General features: G+C 36.3%; 1 protein-coding gene across 1 annotated transcript; it reads left to right on the forward strand.

The window, feature by feature from the left end:
* Nucleotides 1-3946: 3946 nt before the first annotated feature.
* abhd2a (abhydrolase domain containing 2, acylglycerol lipase a) lies at nt 3947-22781 on the forward strand. The gene is made up of 11 exons (XM_081359680.1): nt 3947-4499; nt 6226-6326; nt 8391-8606; nt 12575-12750; nt 13485-13652; nt 15267-15450; nt 17778-17870; nt 18158-18259; nt 19194-19263; nt 19365-19449; nt 20760-22781. The coding sequence occupies exons 3-11, from the start codon at nt 8398-8400 to the stop codon at nt 20972-20974; spliced, it is 1302 nt and encodes a 433-aa protein (XP_081215806.1). The 5' UTR covers nt 3947-4499; nt 6226-6326; nt 8391-8397; the 3' UTR covers nt 20975-22781.
* The last annotated feature ends 706 nt before the right edge of the window (nt 22782-23487 follow it).

Raw genomic sequence — 23487 nt, forward strand, 5'->3', positions numbered from 1 at the left:
AATATTGCTTGCTCAAATTTTGCTCCGTGCTGCCATTGGCTGAATCAGGTAACGTGATATAATACACATACACACACACACAGAGGCCCTGTCCCAAACGGGACCCTAAGCACTCGCGGTCTTACGAGTCCGCACTTTCTTCACAGGCTCTGCAAAAGTGCGCATCGAGGGCGCATATCGACCGCATAGGGGGCGCTCGCGAGGCTTCTCCACAGACCGCACTTCTCCACAGGCTTATGGACACTATTGCTGGCCCAGAAAATGTATTAAAGACATTGTTAATATAGTCCAGGTGACTCCAGTGGCTCAATCTTAAGTTTATAAAGCGACAAGAATACTTTTTGTGCACAAAAACAAACAAAAATAACGACTTTATTCCACTTTTCATTTCCTTCTCTCTGGACCTCGAGTTTTTTCACGTAGTGTAATAGTGTAGCGCGTCTGTGTTGCACGTCACCACATATAACACATGACCAGAGTCGCCCAATAGTGAGCCTACGTGGTGACGTGCAACACAGACGCGCTACGCAAAAACACTGCGTAAAAAAACTCGAGGCCCAGATAGAAGGAAATGAATAGTGGAATAAAGTCGTTATTTTTGTTTGTTTTTGCGCACAAAAAGAATTCTCGTCGCTTTATAAACTTAAGATTGAGCCACTGGAGTCACTTGGACTATATTAACAATGTCTTTAATACATTTTCTGGGCCAGCAAGTTATAGTGTCCATAAGCCTGTGGAGGAGTGATCCAGCACTCAGATTTGATCAAAAATATCTTAATTTGTGTTCCGAAGATGAACGAAAGTCTTACGCGGTTGGAACAACATGAGGGTGAGTAATTACTGACAGAATTTTAATTTTTGGGTGAACTAACCCTTTAACTGACGCGCGCAAGACCCAAAGACTTTGGGCCAAAGTGCATATGAAGTGTGCCATTTGGGACAGGGCACACACACACACACACACACACACACACACACACACACACACACACACACACACACACACACACACACACACACACACTAGGCTAATGAGTTTGAATAAGTAGGCTATGTACTTCATGACCTCTAAAAAAAGTATGTTCTATAGTATGATATATACTATAGAACATACCCCCCCCCAAAAAAATTGTACAATAAAAGTAAAAATTATTACTATTATTACTTTTATTGGAATAATGCACACCAAAACTATTTAATTTAATTATAACAATTGTTTTCCTTCTTATGAAACTTTCCACATCCACCCATTGAAAACTATTCAATTACAAAACAGATAGAACAAATACCACATGAATAATCAATATCTAAATTAAACCTCTCTAACACACTTTTAGCTGGATTATACCATGCAAAATTTTAAATGTAACATCTTTTACTTTATTAGCCTATTTAAACAGTATGCTTCACAAATACACCAAGCTTTATTCCAGTTTATATTTCTAAATACACTGGTCCACAATGAGCTTTTATGAGTATAGCTGTTTCACCTGTTAAAATATTCCTAATATGTTTATTAGTACAACTGTGTTTCAGAATATTAATGTCTCCTAGAAACTTGCTGTCTTTAACATATATTGCCTCAGAAGAATCACTTCCACACAATTTATAATAAAGATCATTGCCATTTGAGTTTAAAAGCTGTCTAACTAATATATTATTATTATTTTCATACCAACTATTATAGAAGAGAGATCTATTTTTTTATATTGAATGCATCTATTATTCCAAATAATATATTTATTTGGGGAAAAATTGAGCTTAAACACCAGTATCCAGGCCAATTAACCTTGAATGTATTCAAAACAAGCACAGATAATCCACCTTTGTTGTTTTGTTTACATAAAATGTCCTTTCTCAAATAATGTATATTCTGGATATTCCTCTATAAAAAATTAAAAATCAATTCTGTTAAATTACATGCAATTTATTTATATTCATTTTAAGACCCGAGGAAAACTCTTTAATACAATTAACCGCTCTCATTTTTGAGAAAAATAGTATATCGTCAGCCAATTGACTCAATTGAAATACTCTTTCAAATACTCTAACTCTGCTGTAGGGCCATAATTTGTGTCACTAATATGTATGAATGTGTAGGATGAATGTAATCTGGACGTAGGCTACTACTGTCATCATCATGTGACCAACCAGTGTCAGTTACATCGCTTCACTGCCATTAACAAATCCTCTCCTGTGGCCTCATGGGATAGTAAGTGACCATTTTAGGCCTATGCACACTTCAGAATCTAACCCGAAGCAGTAGGTCATCCGTGTACTTTTTGCCTCTACTCTTTTATGAGTACTGTTGGTGCGTTCAAGTCATCTCGTTAAGATCTTATTTACGAGTTGAACGCACATGAACGCCACCACGATGTTGTAAACACGAGTGGGAAGCTTCAGTTGAGTCCATGTTTGCACTTTTGAACACCCCATTGTAGTACCCTCACCGCCTGATGAGGGGAGATATGTGTATAAATTAATACAGGACACGGAGCTGCTGCTGCTGCTTCACTTATCAGAGTCTGTATTGTTTTTTTATACAATGTAAAACAGTTCAATCACTCTTATAGAATAGAATTATTCTTTCTCAATCAATGACAGTGCATCACTTCAATAGTAATCACAAAATATAGAACAGAATTACATATACAGTACATACAGTATTTTCCCTTTACTGCTGTGTCTACAGATTAAGCATTATGTACTATGAAATATTCACTGATAACATTTATGACATTTTCCATGTGACTAAATCCTAAAAATGTGTTCATGTTTGCCAGAATTATTCTTTCTGATACACTTTTTAGTACAGACACTCATTTTCACAGTTATTTGGCACTTACAACTTACTCATTGTATTATTTCACCAAAACACATGTTATTTGTGGACCTTACTCTAATATTGCGTATTTTCTCTGAGACCGCATGGTCTCCATCACTAGCATGAAAATGTGTAACTAGCACGCGTGACGCAGCACACAGACATGACTTGAAGCGAACTTTTACATGTCCGTCATAACAGTAAACTTAAACACTTTAAACAACGTAGTTAACATTTCTTAAACTCTTACATGTCAAAAAACATACTCTCATTGCTTTTATGTAATTCATACCTGATGAGGGGAGATATGTGTATAAATTAATACAGGACACTGAGCTGCTGCTGCTTCACTTATCAGAGTCTGTATTGTTTGAGCAGCGCGCGCGTGCCCCACCCCCTCCCCAAGCAGGCGAACACTCCCCAAAGGTGAAAGCAATCAAATCATAGAACGATTGAGCAGGGAACATTAATCAACGGAATAAACACATTTAAGGAATAAATTCTCGTCATCCCTATATCTTACATATAACATATTTACTACTATTTACTTATTTATTTACAAATGCTTATATACTTTTGTAACCACCACACCATCACCATTTAAACTCTGTTTAAACTCTAAACAAATAGCCTACCTTAGTTCAACATTTAGCATTTTTGTTTTGTGTAAAATCCAAATTTGTTTAGTGTGGGTCAGGATTTAGTTAAAGTATTTTTTAAATGGGCTAATGTTTATATGAGAGTTTAAATGCCTTTTGGTCTAGGGGAATATTTACATTTTGTTTGTGCTCCGCCCCCTACTGGAACAGACAGGAGATGTTCAAAAAAAGTGTTAAAAATGTCCTTTTAAAATAATTTCATGGTTGTTATAGGTATAGATCACACTACTGTTCTGAACAATGTCAATCTATTATCTAGCCAAGAGAAGTAGAATTGTAGGCTACGCATTATATTTTGTATGCTCTAGTCTATAAAATACAAGACCTAATCGTCTAATCTCCATAATGCACTTAGGCTATATGTAATGCCATTTCACAAGGTGGAGCTAGTTTGCAACCAACAACCTGCAGCTGTTAAACAAGATAGATCTCGCTACTAAACAGTTGCACAAAACCTTACACCACTTAAGAACACTAATGAATATTTAGAGACATGTCTGATTATGGGGACAACGGTAAAAAAAAAGAGAAGAAGAATAAAAATAGTAGGTGACAAGGGCAGTTATTGGCAAATGTATACAATATACAAAAACAAATATAAATTGAATACTGTAATACAATTAGAAGGTAGACGACATTGTGGTCAAACACAAAATAATTTGTGTTATTATTATTTTTGAACTCCAGAGGCGTAGGCTATCATTTCAACCACCTTCCTCTCATTTTGCAGCCAGTACATGCTCTTAAAACGTGCACTCTAAAAAGGAGGCGGTGCTCCATGACATAACTGCTTTATTTAGCCAATAGGGCGCGTGATATGTTAATGACTTCTTCTAAAGCAGGAAGTGCGTTGCGCGTCTGTCTGTCTGTAGATGAGACGAGAAAGAAGAAAATGCTAGAAAGGGGACCGCGGATAATACAACGCTAAGTAAACACACCGTGTCCTAAGGAGAGAGGACAAATCTACATTTGACCAATACAGAAAGGGAGCTGTCTGTGATAAATTGGGGAACGAGGTATGATGCGTTCATCTGCACTGAACACGATGCGTTTTATTCTACTTAATATGTATGTGTAGGGGTGTCGCCTCTTTTTCCTGTTTACACTGCTCATCTAAACAACATTCTAAGGGGTTTTTTTTAACATAAGTCTATTTTTTTGTTATGTTTATCAAATCAGCCTAGTGTCCCCCCCCCCCCCATTAGTTATGTCTTAAGCGGATGTTTTATAACGTTTTATGTGTGATATAGACGTACCGTTGTCCATCACACTAACATCATGGACAGATGATTCCTGTTTACCCTTTTGACATCTGCAATGCCACTTGTTTTCCGTAGACATTCACATCCACACTGTGTATAAAAATCTCAAAATCACAGGAAATGTCAGTATGTGAGGTTGTTCTGAAGTAATGGCAGATGCTGGGCCTTATTTTGCAGGATACACTTACAATCACCACACTGTCACGAACATCATAACACCATCATTAAGTGTGTGTTTAACTCTTTATGTGCTTTAATAATACTCTGATAAATACTTTTTGATATTTAACATCTTGATCATTTCAATGCCATTAATCAGTGTCTGTGGAGAGTATGCATGTCCAGGTTAAATATAAAATGTAAGTGTGTGTGAAAATGAAGTCTGGTTGTAACATTACTTTGATGACAATTAATCAGATTTTACCCCTCTATTCTCATTACTGTAATGCAACCATGAGGTTTTACATTTAGCTACTATTTCCATTATTTTTAATGATGATGTTCATTGTGCAGTATGATTGTTTATTACTCCATTACACTAATAAGCTTATGATTTATATTAAAATGGAGAAGTACAACAAATGCTATATAAATACTTTTAAACCGTGTGTATGCACTGTATACAAACATTATTTCCACTGATATGTTATATAGTTTCCATCCATCTAAACATATTTAAATATGAATTGAATGAACAATACAAGGCTAAGTTTTATGATGGTGACGTGTTCGAATGATATAATGACCTGTTAAGTGTTATGCAATTACGTTTATTGATGTTATTAATGGGATTTTGTAAAACAAAATTGTATAGTATATATTTTTAATTATATTTCTCTTCAAGGTGATTTTTGCTCTCACATAATTGTATAGGAGATTACACGCCAAATTTGGATTGTTTTGGATTATCTTTGATTAGTGATTGTTGCTGGCTGTATTTGCTTTATAATGTACTATCGCATTCATTTTATTCATTCAGATTAAATTCACAAAGCTCATTCTCATGGATGGATACAAAAACAAATACAGTCTTCCTCTTTTAATTAGGGGACAAAATTCACATGTAGTGCATTTGTGAACTCAATGCATGTTAAGACCGAAATGAGCATGGTCTCAGGGAATCAAGTTGACAGGTGCATTTCCTCACAATTAAAAATTGAAGTCTTCCTGAGTTAGCAGGGCTAGATCAAGTACCCTGTGCCTTAAGATTATCTAATTGAAATCAAGAAATTTCCTTTAATTGAATTTAGCACTCAATTTACATAACTCTTTTGTGTTCCACTAAAGAAAGAAAATCATACATTTGTAATGAGATGAGGGTGAGAATTGCCATTTTGGGTGAATTCTTCCTTTAATATGCATACAGCTGCTAGTTAAGGTATTACCATGGGCTTGGTACTTGTTGACACTGTTAGTCGTCATTAACCATATCTTATCGTTTCTAATGCGTGTCACTGTTCTTTCTTTTCCTTCTTCAAAGAATTGACCAGATCACTGTGACCTAAAATCCACGCCCACAATATCCTCGCTCTACATCAGAGAATACGAAATCACATTCAAGGACCCCATCTAAACTACAAAGTAAGTTACTCCATCAGTTTCTATTATTAACTAGCTATTGTTTGAATGGCTTTCTCCTAAAGGCCCATTCACACCAGGACGATGACTATACAGTATACGTGTCCACACCAGCGCATGATATTGTTCTGTTTATTATAAGCGAGCGCTGCAGATTTGTCATCTGCTGTTTTAAAGGCCTGAGAGCTCTTGAAGTCTTTCCCCAGGAAGTCAGTGGTTAGGACTGTGCAAGCTTTAGGGGTGTTGATGGACTCGATCGACTCCATCTGTGTTTTGATCATCGTACTTAATCTGATCCAGACGTAGTCTTTGACAAAACACAATTTTCTCCGCTTTTAGCTCAAAATGTAGCTTTTTTATGAAACTTATCCACACACAAGTGTTGATTAAAAAAAGAATGCATGAGGCTAAAATAAAACATATAAAATAAATAAAAAAATAAAATAAAATAAAATTTTATATATTGCATGTTTAGATATTCATACAACAATTTATTCTGCGGGCCATGCAATTTTTTTATAAAAATGACCAAAACCGCTGGCGGTGGCTGGCAACTTAATAATAAATAATAATAAAAACGCAGACGGGAAAAGAGTTAAAGTAGGATAGATTCTGATTGGCTGTCTAGGTTTTTATTATTCGTCAGCTGGAAAAATGAATGTCCAATGATATTGTTTGTCTGTGCCGTTATAGTTGTGGTGTGGACTCTGCTATTCTTTTATATTTAGAAGGATATCTAGAACTGTATCATTCATTATCGTTGTAATTATCACACACTCCATGATGGAGAGACCGTTAATATGGCTGGTCAGTGTGGTAATTATGTCGGGCAAGAAATCCAAACGTTCGCCTATTGTTCACTGACCTCAAATATGGCTAATGCCACTTTACATATCCGCTCATGCTAACCTTAATCTAGATAATGTGCACTATTATTAGGCGTGTATCCAAGTGTTTGTGCCTGAGTGTTAGTATTTCTCTGTAATATTTCTCTGTAATGTAGCAATGTTACATATTCTTTCTCAGCCCTGACCTCCAGTATATTTAAGTAATTAAATTAATATCATAAAAGTGCAACTAGTCGACTAATGGCTTTAACAACTACCTGTCGACTAGGAAAAATCTTTGGTCGAGGGCAACTGTGTTGTTTTCCATTTGTCTAATTGCACATTGGAATATTTTAAACCAAAATATAGATCCTCATATAAAGTCATGTGACCTCACAGAGCATCCTTTATTCTTCATTGTATTGTACATGCATATCGCAACAGCTTGCAATAACTGGGGTCATGAACAAAAGGCAAAGAGAAAATCACTCACTGCTCTTGGCTGAATAACTTTTGTAGCTTTAATAAGAATCAGTATATATTTAATTCATACAGTGAAAACTAAGCAGCGTTTTATATTTACACTTGGTCATTCAGTTTCTGTTAAAGGTGGTATCAGTGATTTCAGGCCCAAAAATATTTTTATCACATTCATCTAATCTTTCCTAACGATCCGCTAGCTGCCCGCCCCATAAGCATGCCGTCAAAAAAACGCGTCTCTGTAGGCAGCCTAGGCTCTGAGATCTGCACACAAAAACAAATGGTTCAGCCAAACAATCAAAACCAAAACAAATAGTGTTCCAACCAATCACCGACAGGGGGAGGGTGTTGTGACATTTTGAGCCAGCTTTTTCTTCAGCTCTGACTTCGCGTGCAGCCGTGCACGAGCACAAAACGTCACAACACCCTCCCCCTGTCGGTGATTGGTTGGAACACTATTTGTTTTGGTTTTGATTGTTTGGCTAAACCATTTTGTTTTTGTGTGCAGATCTCAGAGCCTAGGCTGCCTACAGAGACGCGTTTTTTTGACGACATGCTTATGGGGCGGGCAGCTAGCAGATCGTTAGGAAAAAAAATACAAATATTTTTAGGCCCGAAATCACTGATACCACCTTTAACTAAATAACCCTAATGTGGGCCTTCCTGAAACCCTTAACCCTGTGGTTTACACTGATGTTAAAATAACTCTTCTTATGCTACAGTAAAACACTGATGTTCATCTGTTATGGTTTATTTTCAGCGCAACCATGAACACTCACGAATCGGAAGTGTACACGGTGGCACCGGAGATGCCCGCGATGTTTGACGGAATGAAGTTGGCAGCGGTGGCCACAGTTCTTTACGTCATCGTCCGTTGCCTAAACTTGAAAAGTCCCACAGCTCCACCAGACCTCACCTACCAGGATACAACACTCAACCACTTCCTGCTCAAGTCCTGTCCTATCCTGACCAAAGAGTGAGTGTGACAGTTTAGATTATCATTTCACTGCAGTTACCGTGTCTACTGAGTGAGTAAACCACATCTCAGAATAGCTTTGATGCTGTTCTTGAAACTGCGCTGCTTTTAGCATGTGGTTGCTAAGACTAATACAGTGCTCCTAGAATCACTTGCATAGATATACACTATCGTTCAAAAGTTTGGGATCAGAAAGATTCTTTTTTTGGAGAAATTAATACTTTTATTTAGCAAGAACGCATATAATTGACCAGAAGTGACAGTTATGACATTTATAATTTTTGGTTTCTATTTCAAGTTAATGCTCTTCTAATGAACTTTCTGTTCCTCAAAGAATTTTTTAAAAATGTTTCAAAGTTTCCACAAAAATACTAAGCACCACAACTGTTTTCAACATTGATGATGATAATAATAATGAATGTTTCTTGAGCAGCAAATCAGAATATTAGAATGATTTCTGAACAGTCATGTGACACTGAAGACTGGAGCAATGATGCTGAGAATTCACAGAAATAAATTAATAAATCTAAAATATATTAGTTATTTTAGATTATAATAATACTGTTTTACTCTATTTTCGATCAAATAAATGCAGCCTTGGTAAAGGTAAGAGACTTCTGTTGACCCCAAACTGTCTAAGTCCGGACCTATAATGTGCATTTCCAAAAATACCGTGGTAGAACCATGTTTTTGTACTTGGCACCATGGTAATTCCATGTTTTTTAGACATGTAACGTTATCTAGTATTCTTTTAATTAACTTAGACTGGCATGTAAAAACCATGGTATATGAATATTGTAAGCATTCAGTACCATGGTATTATTAGCAGATTCCATCATTGTAGCTGTCTTATTTATAGTGTTCATTAATATTTTAAATTATCTTAGATTTGTCTTTTATATTTTCAGTTTTCACTTTAATTTTGTCATTTTTATTATTTTCTTTATATTTCTTTTTAGCGTTAATTGTATTTCAGTTAAAACTATTTTGAAAAAAAATTCGAATGAAATATAAGCTTTTTCACGCTCAAATCCAACAACAACAGTTTCATGTAAACGGTGAGGTGCTGCTTCAAGAATTTATTGTGAGCTGAAACAACATATGGTTATTATACCGTTCATATTTGAGGCCAAGACAAAGCATGCCTTTCCAATAACATCAGCAGAAATGTTTGTGTACCTGCACTGCTATTGTATAGTGTGTAATACACTTGACAGGGTGATTCATCAAGCCACTGTTAGTCCTCCTGGCAATATTAATGTTTCAATTCCACGTGATGGTAATCGTACATTTTCTTGTTGTAGCACAGAATCTGCAATTAAAATGAGAAACATGTCTTCTGGAGGCCGTTTTGCACGCGTTGACCTCAGAAGTTGTCTGTTGCACTGTGCGGGTGGGTGTTACTTTTGTTACCCAAAATGACTCCCAGCTGGTTATGTAATCATTATTTTCCAGTACAGCTACTACACCAAGAGATCAATCGACAAAAAAAACAGCCCATTGTCCGTTCTTATCCTTATCTCTTCAGTGCCACATTTAACTTTTCCCATGTTTGTTTGGCTAGAGGATTGTCTAGCAAAACGCCTTTTAAGAAAACAACGGCTTTAGACCAGTCAGAGTTTGAAGATCCGTAGGTTATTATTTCAAGCATTGATAATAGTCGTGCATGCCTGTGATGTTGCATTGTGGGTCTGGACTTTGGAGCATTATTAGGCGTGTCACGCCAACGCAGCCTTGCCGCTGCATGCTTCCTTTTTTTTTTTTTTTTTTTTTATCTTTATTGTTTGCGGATGACTGCAGCTCAGTCAACAAAGAGAGGAATGGTTCAAGATGAAGTACAGGGAACAAAAAAGCCTGTTTCTATACAGTTCTGTGGTTAGTTAAGTAACACTCAAGTCTTGTTTGTCAACATTCCTGGTTATTTAAATGAGTATGCATTTGTGTTGCTTATTTTTATCTGCCCTAGGAACTTAACTCACCTCAAATGTCTTGTTTTTTATGGTAAAACCCTCTGTGCTGATCCTCTTGTCTTATTTGACCGTGTCATTGTGAGCAGATTAAACCAGCCGGGCTTTCCCTCACATCTCATAACCGATATTTTAAGGGAAATCACATATAATAGACACTGGTTATGCAGCTACGCTTGATGCAATCGTGAGAGCATCTTATGTAATACTTCAAGAGGTGTGGAATAGATCGCAGTGACAGTGAGATAGGAAAGATGTGGAAGGTGTTCTGTGTACTTTGTTTACTGCTGTTTTTTTTAGCCTCACTTTGTGGGAATAAACGTGGTTTAAGTGGTCTGGGTGCCTGTAGGCATCAGAGTAAAGGAGGGTCAAGTTGATTCATTGTCAATGAGAAAGAGTCTTATGGAATGTTTATCCTGAGAATTTTTACTTCTGATAACAGTGATACTCTGAAATGTTGTCTCAAATGGCGATGTTCCAGAAAGTTACATCTACAAATGGTAGCGAATATTGTAGTGTTTTATATCACTTGGTTATTTGAGGAAATCTGCTTAACATTTGATGTAGCCTATTGTTGTTACTTAACTTTACAGATTAATTAAAATTTCAAGAAGCCTTTTTTGTTTAATTTAAAAAATATATGTCCCTACTGTTCATTGGCTTCAAGTGTGTTGTACTGCTCTGTCCGATCCACTTTCAACAGCGTTTCTCAGAAATGGAATACTGTACCTTTTAATTTTTGCCCCTTTTCAAATTTAATTAAGTCCTAAAGTTCATGCTATTAATTAAAATTCATGTCAACCATTATTCACAAATAAACATTTATGTCTTCAGTAATGATCCCTGCATTAGCTGCAAATAATCATGTTAAAAATATTAGTACAGTAAAAAAATAGTGCTTTTGAAAGGAGTCTCTTATGCTCACCAAGGCTGCATTTATATGATCACAAATACAGTAAAAACAGTACTATTGTTAAATAGTATCACAGCTTGATACTTTATATTTACAAATATCATTTCTTTGTGATGCAATGCTGAATTTTCAGCTTTACCACAGTATTCATTGTCACATGATATTTTAGAAAAATCATTCTAATATGCTGATTTTAACGCTGAAAACTGAGATGCATTTGTTTTTTAAGATTCTTTAATCAATAGAAAGTTCAAAAGAACAGCATTTATTTGAGAGCTTTTTGTATTAGTCATGTATGAATGGAGATTGCAAGTAACTATGTCCTTCACAGAACACAGAACTGACTAATAGTTTTGTTCACTTATTATAATCACTATAAAATAAAGCTTTTTCAGTTGTCAGTGGAAAAACCTTTCTCTATTTTCTGTATTTTGGACCTCTGCCTTTTTATCACAGTAATTGTATAATTTCTTATATTTTTTTTAAAGACAAACAGCTGATAAAAATGCTTTTACTTCATCCTGCCCACACAAGTGTAATATCCATAACCACTTCATGAGCACATTTCACCAATAATCATGTTGTTCACAAAGAAATCCAGTTCATTCCTATGAGACTGTTACACAGACAACCTACGAGCTTAGCAAAGGGTCAGTGTGTAATTGGTTAAAGCCTAATTGGTGGGCGGCACTGTTACATAACTGCAGCGTGCACCTCTGATGCCGCATGGTGACCTGTCCCAGTGCCTGCTGTTAGTATACAGACCCAGAAGCAAACCTTAAAGCACTGCAGAAATGTGGGCCGCTACACTAATCGTTCATAATCATCAGAAAAATATGCACATTCTGTATGTTTTCTTTTGACGAAACCTGAACCTAGAAACACAATCTTAACCATTGATTTAACAGCAGTTTCTTTTGTTTTTCGAAATGACCTAGGCTATGCCACACCTATTGCACCTATTTTTGTTTTCGAATAATTCTCATCTATCTGAGCTGACTATAGGCCACCTTTTTGAAGTTTTTAGTTGGGCACAAAATCAAATCATGTACCTCTGTGTAAACCTGAGATTTTGTTTCATGTTCTAGGTACATTCCTCCTCTGCTATGGGGTAAAAGCGGTCATCTGCAGACAGCCCTCTATGGAAAGTTGGGTCGGGTCAGTTCACCTCACCCGTTCGGCCTGCGCAAATATCTGCCAATGCAGGACGGGGCCACTGCAACTTTTGACCTCTTTGAACCCCTGGCGGATCATCAGTCCGGAGGTCAGTGCCACGTAGTCGGGCGCATTTAGTCTGTAACACTGCTCTGCTATGTGGAAACCTGATAAATGAATGTCGCGCTCAGGTTCAAGGAGACAGTATCACTTAAATTACATTTGAATGGTTTGCTTACTCATCGTTCTTCTGAAAAAGAGATATTAAATAAAGCAACGGTCATGTAAAGATCAATGTGAGGGTCAATTTTACTTCTGTAATGTGATCTTTGTGAGGAAAACAATATTATTTTGAAAAATATCTCTTTTTTTTTTAAGTTATAAATACATTTTTAACCATTTGAAATGACAATTGCACAAAATAAGACCAGGATTTTTTCGAAGACCGTATTTTCAAAGTACAGATATTTCTGTGCTGTATTCATCTTAAATATCAACATAATATTTATATTATGTTGATATTTAAGATGAATACAGCACAGAAATTAAATTAATAAAGTATAGAAATTAAATAAAACATCCATCTGTCCTATTGCATTATGTCAATGCATTAGAAAGTGGAGTTTATGCAGTTTTGTTGATATGCAAACATTGTAATTTACCCTTGTTTGCTTTGTGCCAACATTGTGACACATTACCTGGAAAGGAAAAGATAAACGCTCCATATTTGCTTAGTAATGCTGATCAACTCAAGCATTTGTCTGCATACATTTGCATGTATTTGTCTACATGTGTCATTTCTTCCATAGCAAGCGCTCTTAATGTTTTGTGTTGGTTTCACAGAGGACGTCACCATGGTCATTTGTCCTGGCATTGGGAACCACAGTGAGAAGCACTATATCCGCACCTTTGTGGACCACTCGCAGAAACAGGGCTACCGATGTGCTGTGCTCAATCACCTCGGGGCCTTGCCGAACATTGAGCTCACCTCCCCTCGCATGTTCACCTACGGTACGAGACTTCTATGCATTATAATGAACAAATGTGTGAATTAGGCACTTTTCAAGTTATTGATTAAAGCTTGTTTGGTGCGCACCAGGGTCTGGATGTTCAAATGAACAGCACTAAGAGCAATCGAACCAAACATGCCAAGTGTGAACACACCCTTAAGGCCTGTTCGCCAACGTTTAACGCCTCGTGACTAAACAAAGGGAGCCAATGTGAGTGTGCACACCGACGCGAAAAACGCCACGCATAAAAGCGTAATTTTTTTAAAAACGCCTCGGGTTTGTTTTTTTGGTTTGACGCGCTGCGTCAAAAACTATCCGACCAATGAGATTGGCGCTTTTGCTCACGTGTCTGGAGCTTCTGAAGTTACAGTAAAACACAACTTGAGGGCGCTCAAACACAAAACGGTCTTGCCGAGCACACATACGTAACGGCAAAGAAGATAAATGCCGAGTAGCATCTATACTTCTGGGAAGAAATAAGACGAGGAAGATGCAAGGCAAGATGAATGTAGAGCTGCTGGTCTCGTTGGTGTCGGTACATAAAGAACTATATGACAAACGCGACAGCGACTACAAAAATCTTGATTAAAGAGAACTGTTATGGAGTGGAATTAAGCGCCATCTAATGTCAGGGAATGAATTTGCATGTTCACTCGGCTCATCTTCAGCGAAAATCGCTTGGGTGTGAACACAAAAAACGCGCTGAAAAACGCTGGCGAATAACGCGCGCTGATATTCGTCCCGGTGTGTACGGGCCTTTACAGTGTTTTAATTACAGTTTGTAACCCCTCTGGTCCTATTTGCCCTGCTCCGAGTGAGACTCAAACCAGCGTCTCCGGAGTTATATTAAAAAATATCCTGACTGCTCTAAGCTTTATAATGGTAATTAATGGTAACTGAGATTTTGAAGCTCAAAAAAGCGCATCCACCCATCATAAAATTGCTCCAGGGGGTTAATAAAGGCTTTCTGAAGTGAAAAGATGCATTTTTGTAGGAAAAATATCCATATTTATAACTTTATAAACTAGAATCACTGGCTTCCGGTAACAGCCATACGCAAGTCTAGTTCCAGTGGAAGAGTGACCTCTGACCCCAACACATGACAAATGCGGAAGCACAGAGGATAGAGCAAAACAAAACACCAGTCATGAATTAGAAGTCTAAAACGAGAATGTTTAAACACAAATGGTGGAAGAGCTTGCGTTTGTTGCCCAGCCCTATTTGTTTGAACCCCTAGATGCATCTACTCCTACATCCTACGTCATGCGTTGGGTCAGAGGTCGCTCTTCCGCCGGAACTAGACTCTCGTACGGTCGTTACCGGAAGCCTTTTTTATCCCCTGGAGCCGTATGGATTACTTTTATTATGGATGGATGTGCTTTTTTTGGCTTCAAAAACCAAGGCACGATTCACTCCCTTTATAAAGCTTGGAAGTGCCAGGGTATTTTTAAATATAACTCTAATTGTGTTTGGCTGAATAAGAAAGTCATATACACCTAAGATGGCTTGAGGTTGAGTAATTAATTTTGGGGTGAACTAACCCTTTAATGTTAGTTTTTGTTTTATATATATATATATATATATTGTGGCTAAGTATTTTTCTTTCTTTCCGTAGGTTGTACATGGGAGTTCGCAGCAATGGTTGGCTTCATTAAAAAAACATATCCTCAAACCAAACTTATTGTCGTGGGCTTCAGTCTGGGGGGAAATATAGTCTGCAAGTTCCTGGGAGAGAACCGTACCAACCAGGAGCGGGTTCTGTGCTGTGTTAGCGTGTGCCAGGGCTACAGTGCACTAAGGTGAGCCGTTCTGCTCTCTGACAGAAGCCACATAATACCTGATGTCGCTCCAGAGGGGTGTGGAACGGGGATTCATGAAGCCAGGGTTGGGCGAAATGCCCAGATTAAAATTCTGCCAGCTTGCTTTGAAAGCAGTAGTGAAATGGTCTAATTCGTACTCAGTGGACTCCGACTGAACTCTAGATAAGAACTAACAGTGTGTACATTGTACTTAGTTGTTTAAAAGAGGCACAGATGGTCTCAGTATTGTGTCCACCTGTTTTCTCCGCTTGACGTTTGCATATTGCATGAAGCTCGTTTGTTTGTACATTTGTGCAAGCATATCTCTGTTAGCCTGAATAGAGCCTCCCTAACGGTGCTCTTCAAAAATTGAAGTGACACAAACTGTGAATTTCCATGGCATGTTTGCACCCTACAAAAGGAAGTCAAATGTACTAAGCACCCTTTATTTCAACATTAAATGAGGAACATTTCGATAAGAATCATCTGGCCACAAAAGTTATATGCAATTCAAAAGCTTCCACTCAGTAAGAATTTTTGTTGTTGAAATAATTAAATAAATACTTTTATTCACCAAGGATACATTAAATGAATCAAAAGTTAAAAATGTTAAAAGATTTTAACTTTAGAAATTTGAAGCAGCAACTGTTTTCAATTTTGACAATCATAAGAAATGTTTCTTGAGCAGCAAATCATCATATTAGAATGATTTCTGAAGGATCATGTGACACTGAAGACTGGTGTAATGATGCTGAAAATAAAGTATTTACAGTATTATTTAATTATAGACTTAAAATTTGCATGATATGTAAATCTAATCTGATATATTTGGATATTTCGAGACACAAAAAAAGTAATTGTATACTTGTACCCACTGGCTATAAAGATGTCAGTGTTGTTGACATGTCAACACTAAAGAGCACCATAGCAACTGGTCTAACAACTAAACAGTGAGCATCACTGTCAGAGAATAAACTTGTGATGTCCGTTCCGCCGAGCAGAAGCAGCTCTGGAATGCAGTGGGTGTGTTTGGACTTCAGTAAATCTGAGGCCACACCTTTGCTGTCTGTTCTGTTTGTCAGCAGCTCTGCTGGGCTTTTCTACAGCATGTCAACACACTTGGCACTGCCAAACAGTCTAGCTCTGCCTTCAGACTGGATTACTGAATCTATAAAGCCCCTGCTAATCTGCTCTCCCCGATTATCTGCCGGATTATTATATTCAAGATCCCTTTTAATGCACCTTATGAATTTAGCTGGAATTGATATTGAAGGGCTCATGCATATCATAGTTGTTTGTTTTTAGGTCCACTTAATCAGCATTATGAGTCTAACATATATATTATAATATATAATATGCACACTGCTGTTCAAAAAGGTTTGGGATCGGTAATATTTTTCATGTTTTTAAAAGAAGTCTCTTATGCTCACCAAGGCTGTGTTTTTTTTTTTTTTTTTTTTTTTATTAAAAATGCCAAAAAAAAAACAAAAAAACAGTAATATTGTTAAATATTATGACAATTTAAAAGAACTGTTTTCTATTTGAATATATTTAAAAAATATAATTTATTTCTGTGATGCAATGATGAATTTTCAGCATCATTACTCCAGTCTTCAGTCACATGATCCTTCAGAAATCATTCTAATATGCTGATTTTGATGCTCAAATATAATTAATTATCAATGTTGAAAAAAAAAAAAATTCTTTCAGGATTCTTTGATGAATGGAAAGTTATATTTCATTTATTAGAAACAGAATGTTTTGAAATATTATAAATGTCTTTACTGTAACTTTTGATTGCTGAATAGAAGTATTGATTTCTTTTATTGAAATAGTTTTGATCCCAAACTTTTGAACATGAGTGTATTATGTTAAAAAAGCTTTCTATTTCAGATAAATGCTGTTCTTTTTAACTTTCTATTCATCAAAGAATCCTGAAAGAATTTGTACAAAACTGTTTTCAACATTGATAAAAAAAATAAACATTTCTTTAGCAGCAAATCAGCATACTAGAATGATTTCTGTGATCATGTGACATGGAGTAATGCAGAAAATTCAACTTTGCATCACAGGAATAAATTACATTTTAAAATATATTAAAATAGAAAACGGATATTTTAAATTGTAATAATATTTCACAATATTCCTGTTTTTTATATATCAAAAATGTAATATATATAATTGAATTGAATATAAATATACTTTTTTTTTTACTTCATTTAGATTTTTATTTGGTGTTTTTAGGCATCATAACATTCAAAAGTATGAAAGAAATGCACACTTTTTTTAAACTGCGTTGAAAACTTGTGTTGTGTGTTTTACTTCAGAGCTCAGGAGACGTTTCTGCAGTGGGACCAGTGTCGTCGTTTCTATAACTTCCTGATGGCCGACAACATGAAGAAGATCATTTTGTCCCACAGGTACTGTCCATCTTGTCTTCGGCATTGAATCTTGACACATTTCGCTGTGAGCACTGTTTAGTGGCCAGCTGTAATATTCACTCTTCCCCTGAAACTGTTGTGAGCTCACATGTTCTCTTGCAATTAAGCCATTAGGAGACCTCAGAATAACTTACAGTAATGCTGTCTCTGATGACACAAAAACAAGATAAATTTACTGCCTTCTGAGTGGTAAGAGTATATAAATCTAATCACCGAGTTGTCATTTGAACAGAGTCAGGAAAGCTTTTCTTTTTGTGGTTCAACAGGAGCGCCTTGTTCGGTGTGGGCTCCACTAAAATGGTGGATGCAGATCTGAGCCGGCTCTATACTGCCACATCACTCATGCAGATCGATGACAACATCATGAGGTGAGTGCAGGGAAATTGCTAAATGTGATATTTGTCATTTTCTAATGGTCTTGTGAAACCGAGACGAGAGACACATTTTGAGACTCGAATTGTGATGGACCACACACATTGACAAATAGTATGTAGTATTTTTAGGGGTTATTTTGAGTCACGTTCTCTGAAATTGAATCTTCACTCCGCATTGTCCGAGAATGTTTTGTGCTGTTATTTATAGAATACCATGTTTACCATAGCTGTTACCGCAATAAAATTGTGCTTATATGCTGTTAGCAATGCATTTATTTACAGGATCTAGTTTAACTCTTTCCCTGCCAGGGTTTTTTATTTATTCATTTATTTATTTATTTATTTTAAGTTGCCAGCATCGCCAGCGTTTTTGATAATGTTCACAAAACTTTCATGGCTCACAGGACATTTTGTTGTATGAATATCTGAACATGCAATATTCAAAAGAAAGAAGAGTCTCTGCTTTAAAAAATAAAATACAATTTATTCTAGCTTCATGCATTCTTTTATCAACACAAGAATGATACTTTTTCTTAAAAAATGCTACATTTTTGCATAAGCAATGCTTTTATCACTGGTTTCTCTCCCTTCTTTGCCTGTGTTTTGATCCTGAGACTATATTCTTTCAGAATATGCGTAATAGCGCCCCCTACCTTATAGTAGTGAAGGCCGCGGAAAATTCCGTCAATCATGGGGAAATTTTACATATAAACAAATGTTTTTAACATTTGTAAACCTTAAAATACTCCGAAAATTAATTAAAAATGAACAGTAGGATATTTATAAATGAACCTAAAATAATAAATGATATAAAAAATGTATATTATTAGTTCTTCATATCTAATGCTATATTAGTAGGCATACTAATATACTACAAGTATATTAGTATACTATTCCTAGTATAGAAAGATGTCAATTTGTTTTTTAGAAAATTCCATGGTCACAACTCTCTGAAGGAATACTACGAGAAGGAGAGCTGTGTTCATTTCATTCATAATGTGAGTAAAATGATAATGGAATTTAGTGAATAATTTTAGAGAGTCTATGGAAATGTGTGTTGGCTTCCTGTTTGTGACTAGTGTTTCTTGCTGTGTTGCAGATAAATGTGCCTCTGCTGCTGGTGAACTCGGCCGATGATCCGCTTGTGCACAACACGTTGCTCACCATTCCTCGCACACTCGCAGGTACAGCACTGCACACCAAACCATCAAAAGTCTGGAAAGAATGACATGGGGAAAACCAAAGAGTGTAGTTTGAATTATACAAAAGAATAGTTATTCATTTTATCCTCAACTCAATTTTTCACATTTTCCAAAGAAAAATGTGCTTGACCATGAGAAATGTGCCGCCAGATTGCTATAACTAGTGGTAAAGTGGAAGAGATGATCTGTTCACTTCACGATGATCGGTGCGACTTCGTAGTCAATGAAAATGTAGTCACAATTTTGTCATATCATGTCATATTGCTTAAAATTATTATCACAACGATCGTTGTTATTTGAGAAATGTATTTTTTTACATTTCATCAGAATTATTTCCCTTTTATCTGTAAGCACATATCCTGTGTTACGCAGCACGTTTGAGCTTTCGCAAGAACCAATGAGGTTCATTCTCAAGCAGGTTCGGCTGAGTTTCTGGTTTTGTTTGATGATCAATGTTTAAATGTGAATAAAAGCCTAAATTCAATCTGCTCATCACACAATGCGATCGTGTCTCTTCAGAAAATTTGGACTAAACTGCTCAATTCATATGGATTAGTTTTACAATCTCTTTATGAACTTTTTGAAGCATCAAAGTATAGTTGCGTTGCTGTCTGTGGAGGGACAGAAAGCTCTCAGATTTCATCAAAAAGATCTTCATTCCTGAGCTTGAGTAATTGAAGGTGAACTATCCCTTTAAATTATTGAATAGTGAATTATTAATTATTGAATGAATATACTTTGAAATATTGAAAGTGATTCTTGCCTTAAAAACACCACCTAATTTTTTTTTACCACCACCTCCCTTTTTTTAAGTGCTGTATTTTTCTTGTAGTCATTTCTGCTCACTTCGCATAGCTTCTCCTACTTCTTCAGCATGCCTACAGCCTTTTTCCACAGTGATCTTTTATTAGATAATGACCTCATATGCCAAAAACACCCATAATTACTACAGAGCCCCACATAAATGCATGTGACTCGTGAGATCTCTACTTGTTTAAACATACTCGTATATAATAAATATCGTGTCATAAGGCAAACTATGACAAACTCTGGTCAACATTGGCGGTGTATCGAAACCTTTTTATTGCTCAGGGTCAGTGTGACAGGAAGTCAGAGGTGGAAACCTGAGTGTTTTATTGTGTGTGACAGAGCTCAGTATCGTTGATTATTACCCTGATATAAAATGACTCGTGTCGTCATGAGATTTTCATCACACCGCCTACAATAGATGCTATTCTCTGCATTTGAGTTGTTGCAATTCTGAGATTCGTTGGTTCATTTTCACCTTCCAGAAAAGAAAGAAAACGTGATCTTCGCACTGACACTGCACGGTGGACACCTGGGTTTCTTCGAGGGCGCTGTGCTGTTCCCTCAGCCCCTCACCTGGATGGACAAGGTCATCGTCGGCTACGTTAATGCCATCTGCCAGTGGGAGAAACAGAAACCACCGTGCCTAAGTCAAGGCGCCCATTCCAACGAAACCAAATGCCAAGACAGTAAATCCTAACCGACCCCGCCTCCGTTGCACCTCCACTGAGACATTTTCACCGCGCACACGAGGGATCGGACAACTATTTTCAAGCGTTCACTGTCAGTGGGGAATATGTGTTTCTCTTTTGTATCACGGTTTATCAACGACATGAATCCTAACAACTTTTCAAAGGAGAAAACTGAAAAGCCACTCGATGACCAAAAACAATCAAATAACCGGTGTAGCGAGAGCACCCTTTTATATTCACTGTAGTTTGTAGTCGTTTAGATATTATCAGTATATCTTGCCCTCGAATTAGGACACTAAAAACTGATTAGTTTATCACTGCTAAATAGGTCTAACAGAGCTGAGTGAATCTCACAAAAACATCCAAAGTCAAAAAAGGAAAAGGCTTGGGGGTGTAATATTTTTGGATAATATTAATAGTCAATATTTTGCATAAATAGAAAGACGCCTATTTTTGGACAATTAAAAATGTCACTTTTGGTCATTTTTTGGTACATTTTTGGTCAATTTCTTTAATTCTTCTCAGTGGTGAATCACTATACTCGCAGTAATGTTTTACTGTAATACAATAGTTCAAATCAAGGCAGTGCAACAAATAATACTATGACTATAATTCAATTCTTTTTTTCTTTCTTTTTTTTACATGATATTAAAGAGAATGAGATTTTATGTCAAGGTAATGATAATTGCATGTCACAATGCAAAAATTAGTTTTTGGTTTTTGACTACTTTTGTGAGATTCACCCAGCCCAGCCATTTTATTAAACAGCCCCGGCGAACTTCACTATACGTAACACGTGAGTTTATGGGAAGTGAGTGTTATGCAGGCACTGTGTGCTTCTGGATACGACCGGCACGCCGTTTGAGTGCATATTAACATTTGATATTAAGTAGCTATCTTCGGTTTTTGGTCTGGTAACTGTTTAAGCACAGCCTAGCATTCACGCCGCTCATATTTTAAAACTTAACTAGAGCTTTTCAAGTATACCAGGGTATGATGAGAAACTTTATTAAGCGTGAATCTATACCAGTCCTTACCGGTTGAATCCAAGTCACATTCCTAGTCGGATCAGTTTTTGTTTTTAGCACTTTTATATAATGTTTGCCATATGATCCGTTATGTTGTCATAAAGAGCCTAGAGAGACTAGCCGACCATGTTAAATCTAGAGATTAAAAATGAAAACAAGAGGGAGAGAGAAAACCTTGAATAAATTCCTCCTGATCACAAGCCCTCTATGATACCACAAGCACTAAGACCCAGTTTTAGATGGCAAATCCCGTTGCGTTCAGATCCTGCTGGAGAACAGCAGACACTGTTGCTGCAGTATTGACTCGTGTTTGTGGAGAACCATTGAAGTTGGTAGAACTAGATTGTGTAATGTGTTGATTTGGGACCCAGTGGGAGACAACAGTGCATTGCTAGGTGCATGTCTGTGAAAACTGGTTACTTAAAGGGATTTGTGTTCATGTATTTTTCTTTTCTTTCTTTTTTCTTTATCTTGTTCATTTTCATTTCGCTGTTTTGTGCAATTACTTGATACATTTATGTTTCTTTACTCTTGGTATCAAGACTGTCTGAAATGGAACTAATCTTTATTTATTTTTTTATTTTTTTTCTTGTTTACCCACTTGAATAATCAAATGCTGAGGGGAAAATATATATGTTTAAAATTTGAAGGGAACATTCAAAGTGTTGTTTCCAAAGGCCTGTGCGGATTCTCCAGACTCTAAAACCTTTAACACAGCGGTTTAGTGCAGTCATCATATAAATGTGAATTTCACAAAATGTCCAGGTCATATTTCACCCCACAATACAAAAAGAAAGAAAGAAGAAATTTTAAATTATACATATACTTAAATATCTATAATTTAGAATGATATATATCATATAATTAGATCATTTAAATATATATTTCTACATATATTTTTACATTATTATGCAGTTTCCTTAATTTTTCTCAATATTCCACCAATAATTTCTTATTGTAACAGTATTTTTCTTACAATGAAAACAATATTGTTACAAGCAACACGCATTGAGAATTAAGGGTGAAATTTCCATTCGTTTTTCATTTTGGGATGAAATATTACTTGGCCATTTCTTGACAGGTTTTGTGAGATTACATGATCTTTATTGATCTTTATCATCATGCTGCAGCTGTGAAAGAAAATGACGAATCTTGCGCACAAAACTATTTGCGTTTCCAAGGGAAAAAATGGAAAAGCCATTCGATGACCAAAAAACAATCAAATATCCTGTTTAGTGTTAAGTATATTGTTTAATTGACGGTTAAGATTTGTCACTGATTGCTGGAAACCCTCAGTCATATGTTGTGAAAAATTAGCATTTCTTAACATATGTAATTGCCTTCATTATTAGTGTTTAGCTGTCAATCGTGATGCATCTTCTTAAAGGAGAAGGTGCCAACGGCACTTTTTAGTGTTATAAGTGTCAAAAGACAAGACTGTTTTTTTTAGCAATTAGCAGTTGAACGACGCCTCCTATGGGTTATCGGGTGTA

This window comes from Scardinius erythrophthalmus (genome assembly GCF_964197995.2).
Source record: "Scardinius erythrophthalmus genome assembly, chromosome: 2".
Taxonomy (NCBI): Eukaryota; Metazoa; Chordata; class Actinopteri; order Cypriniformes; family Leuciscidae; genus Scardinius; species Scardinius erythrophthalmus.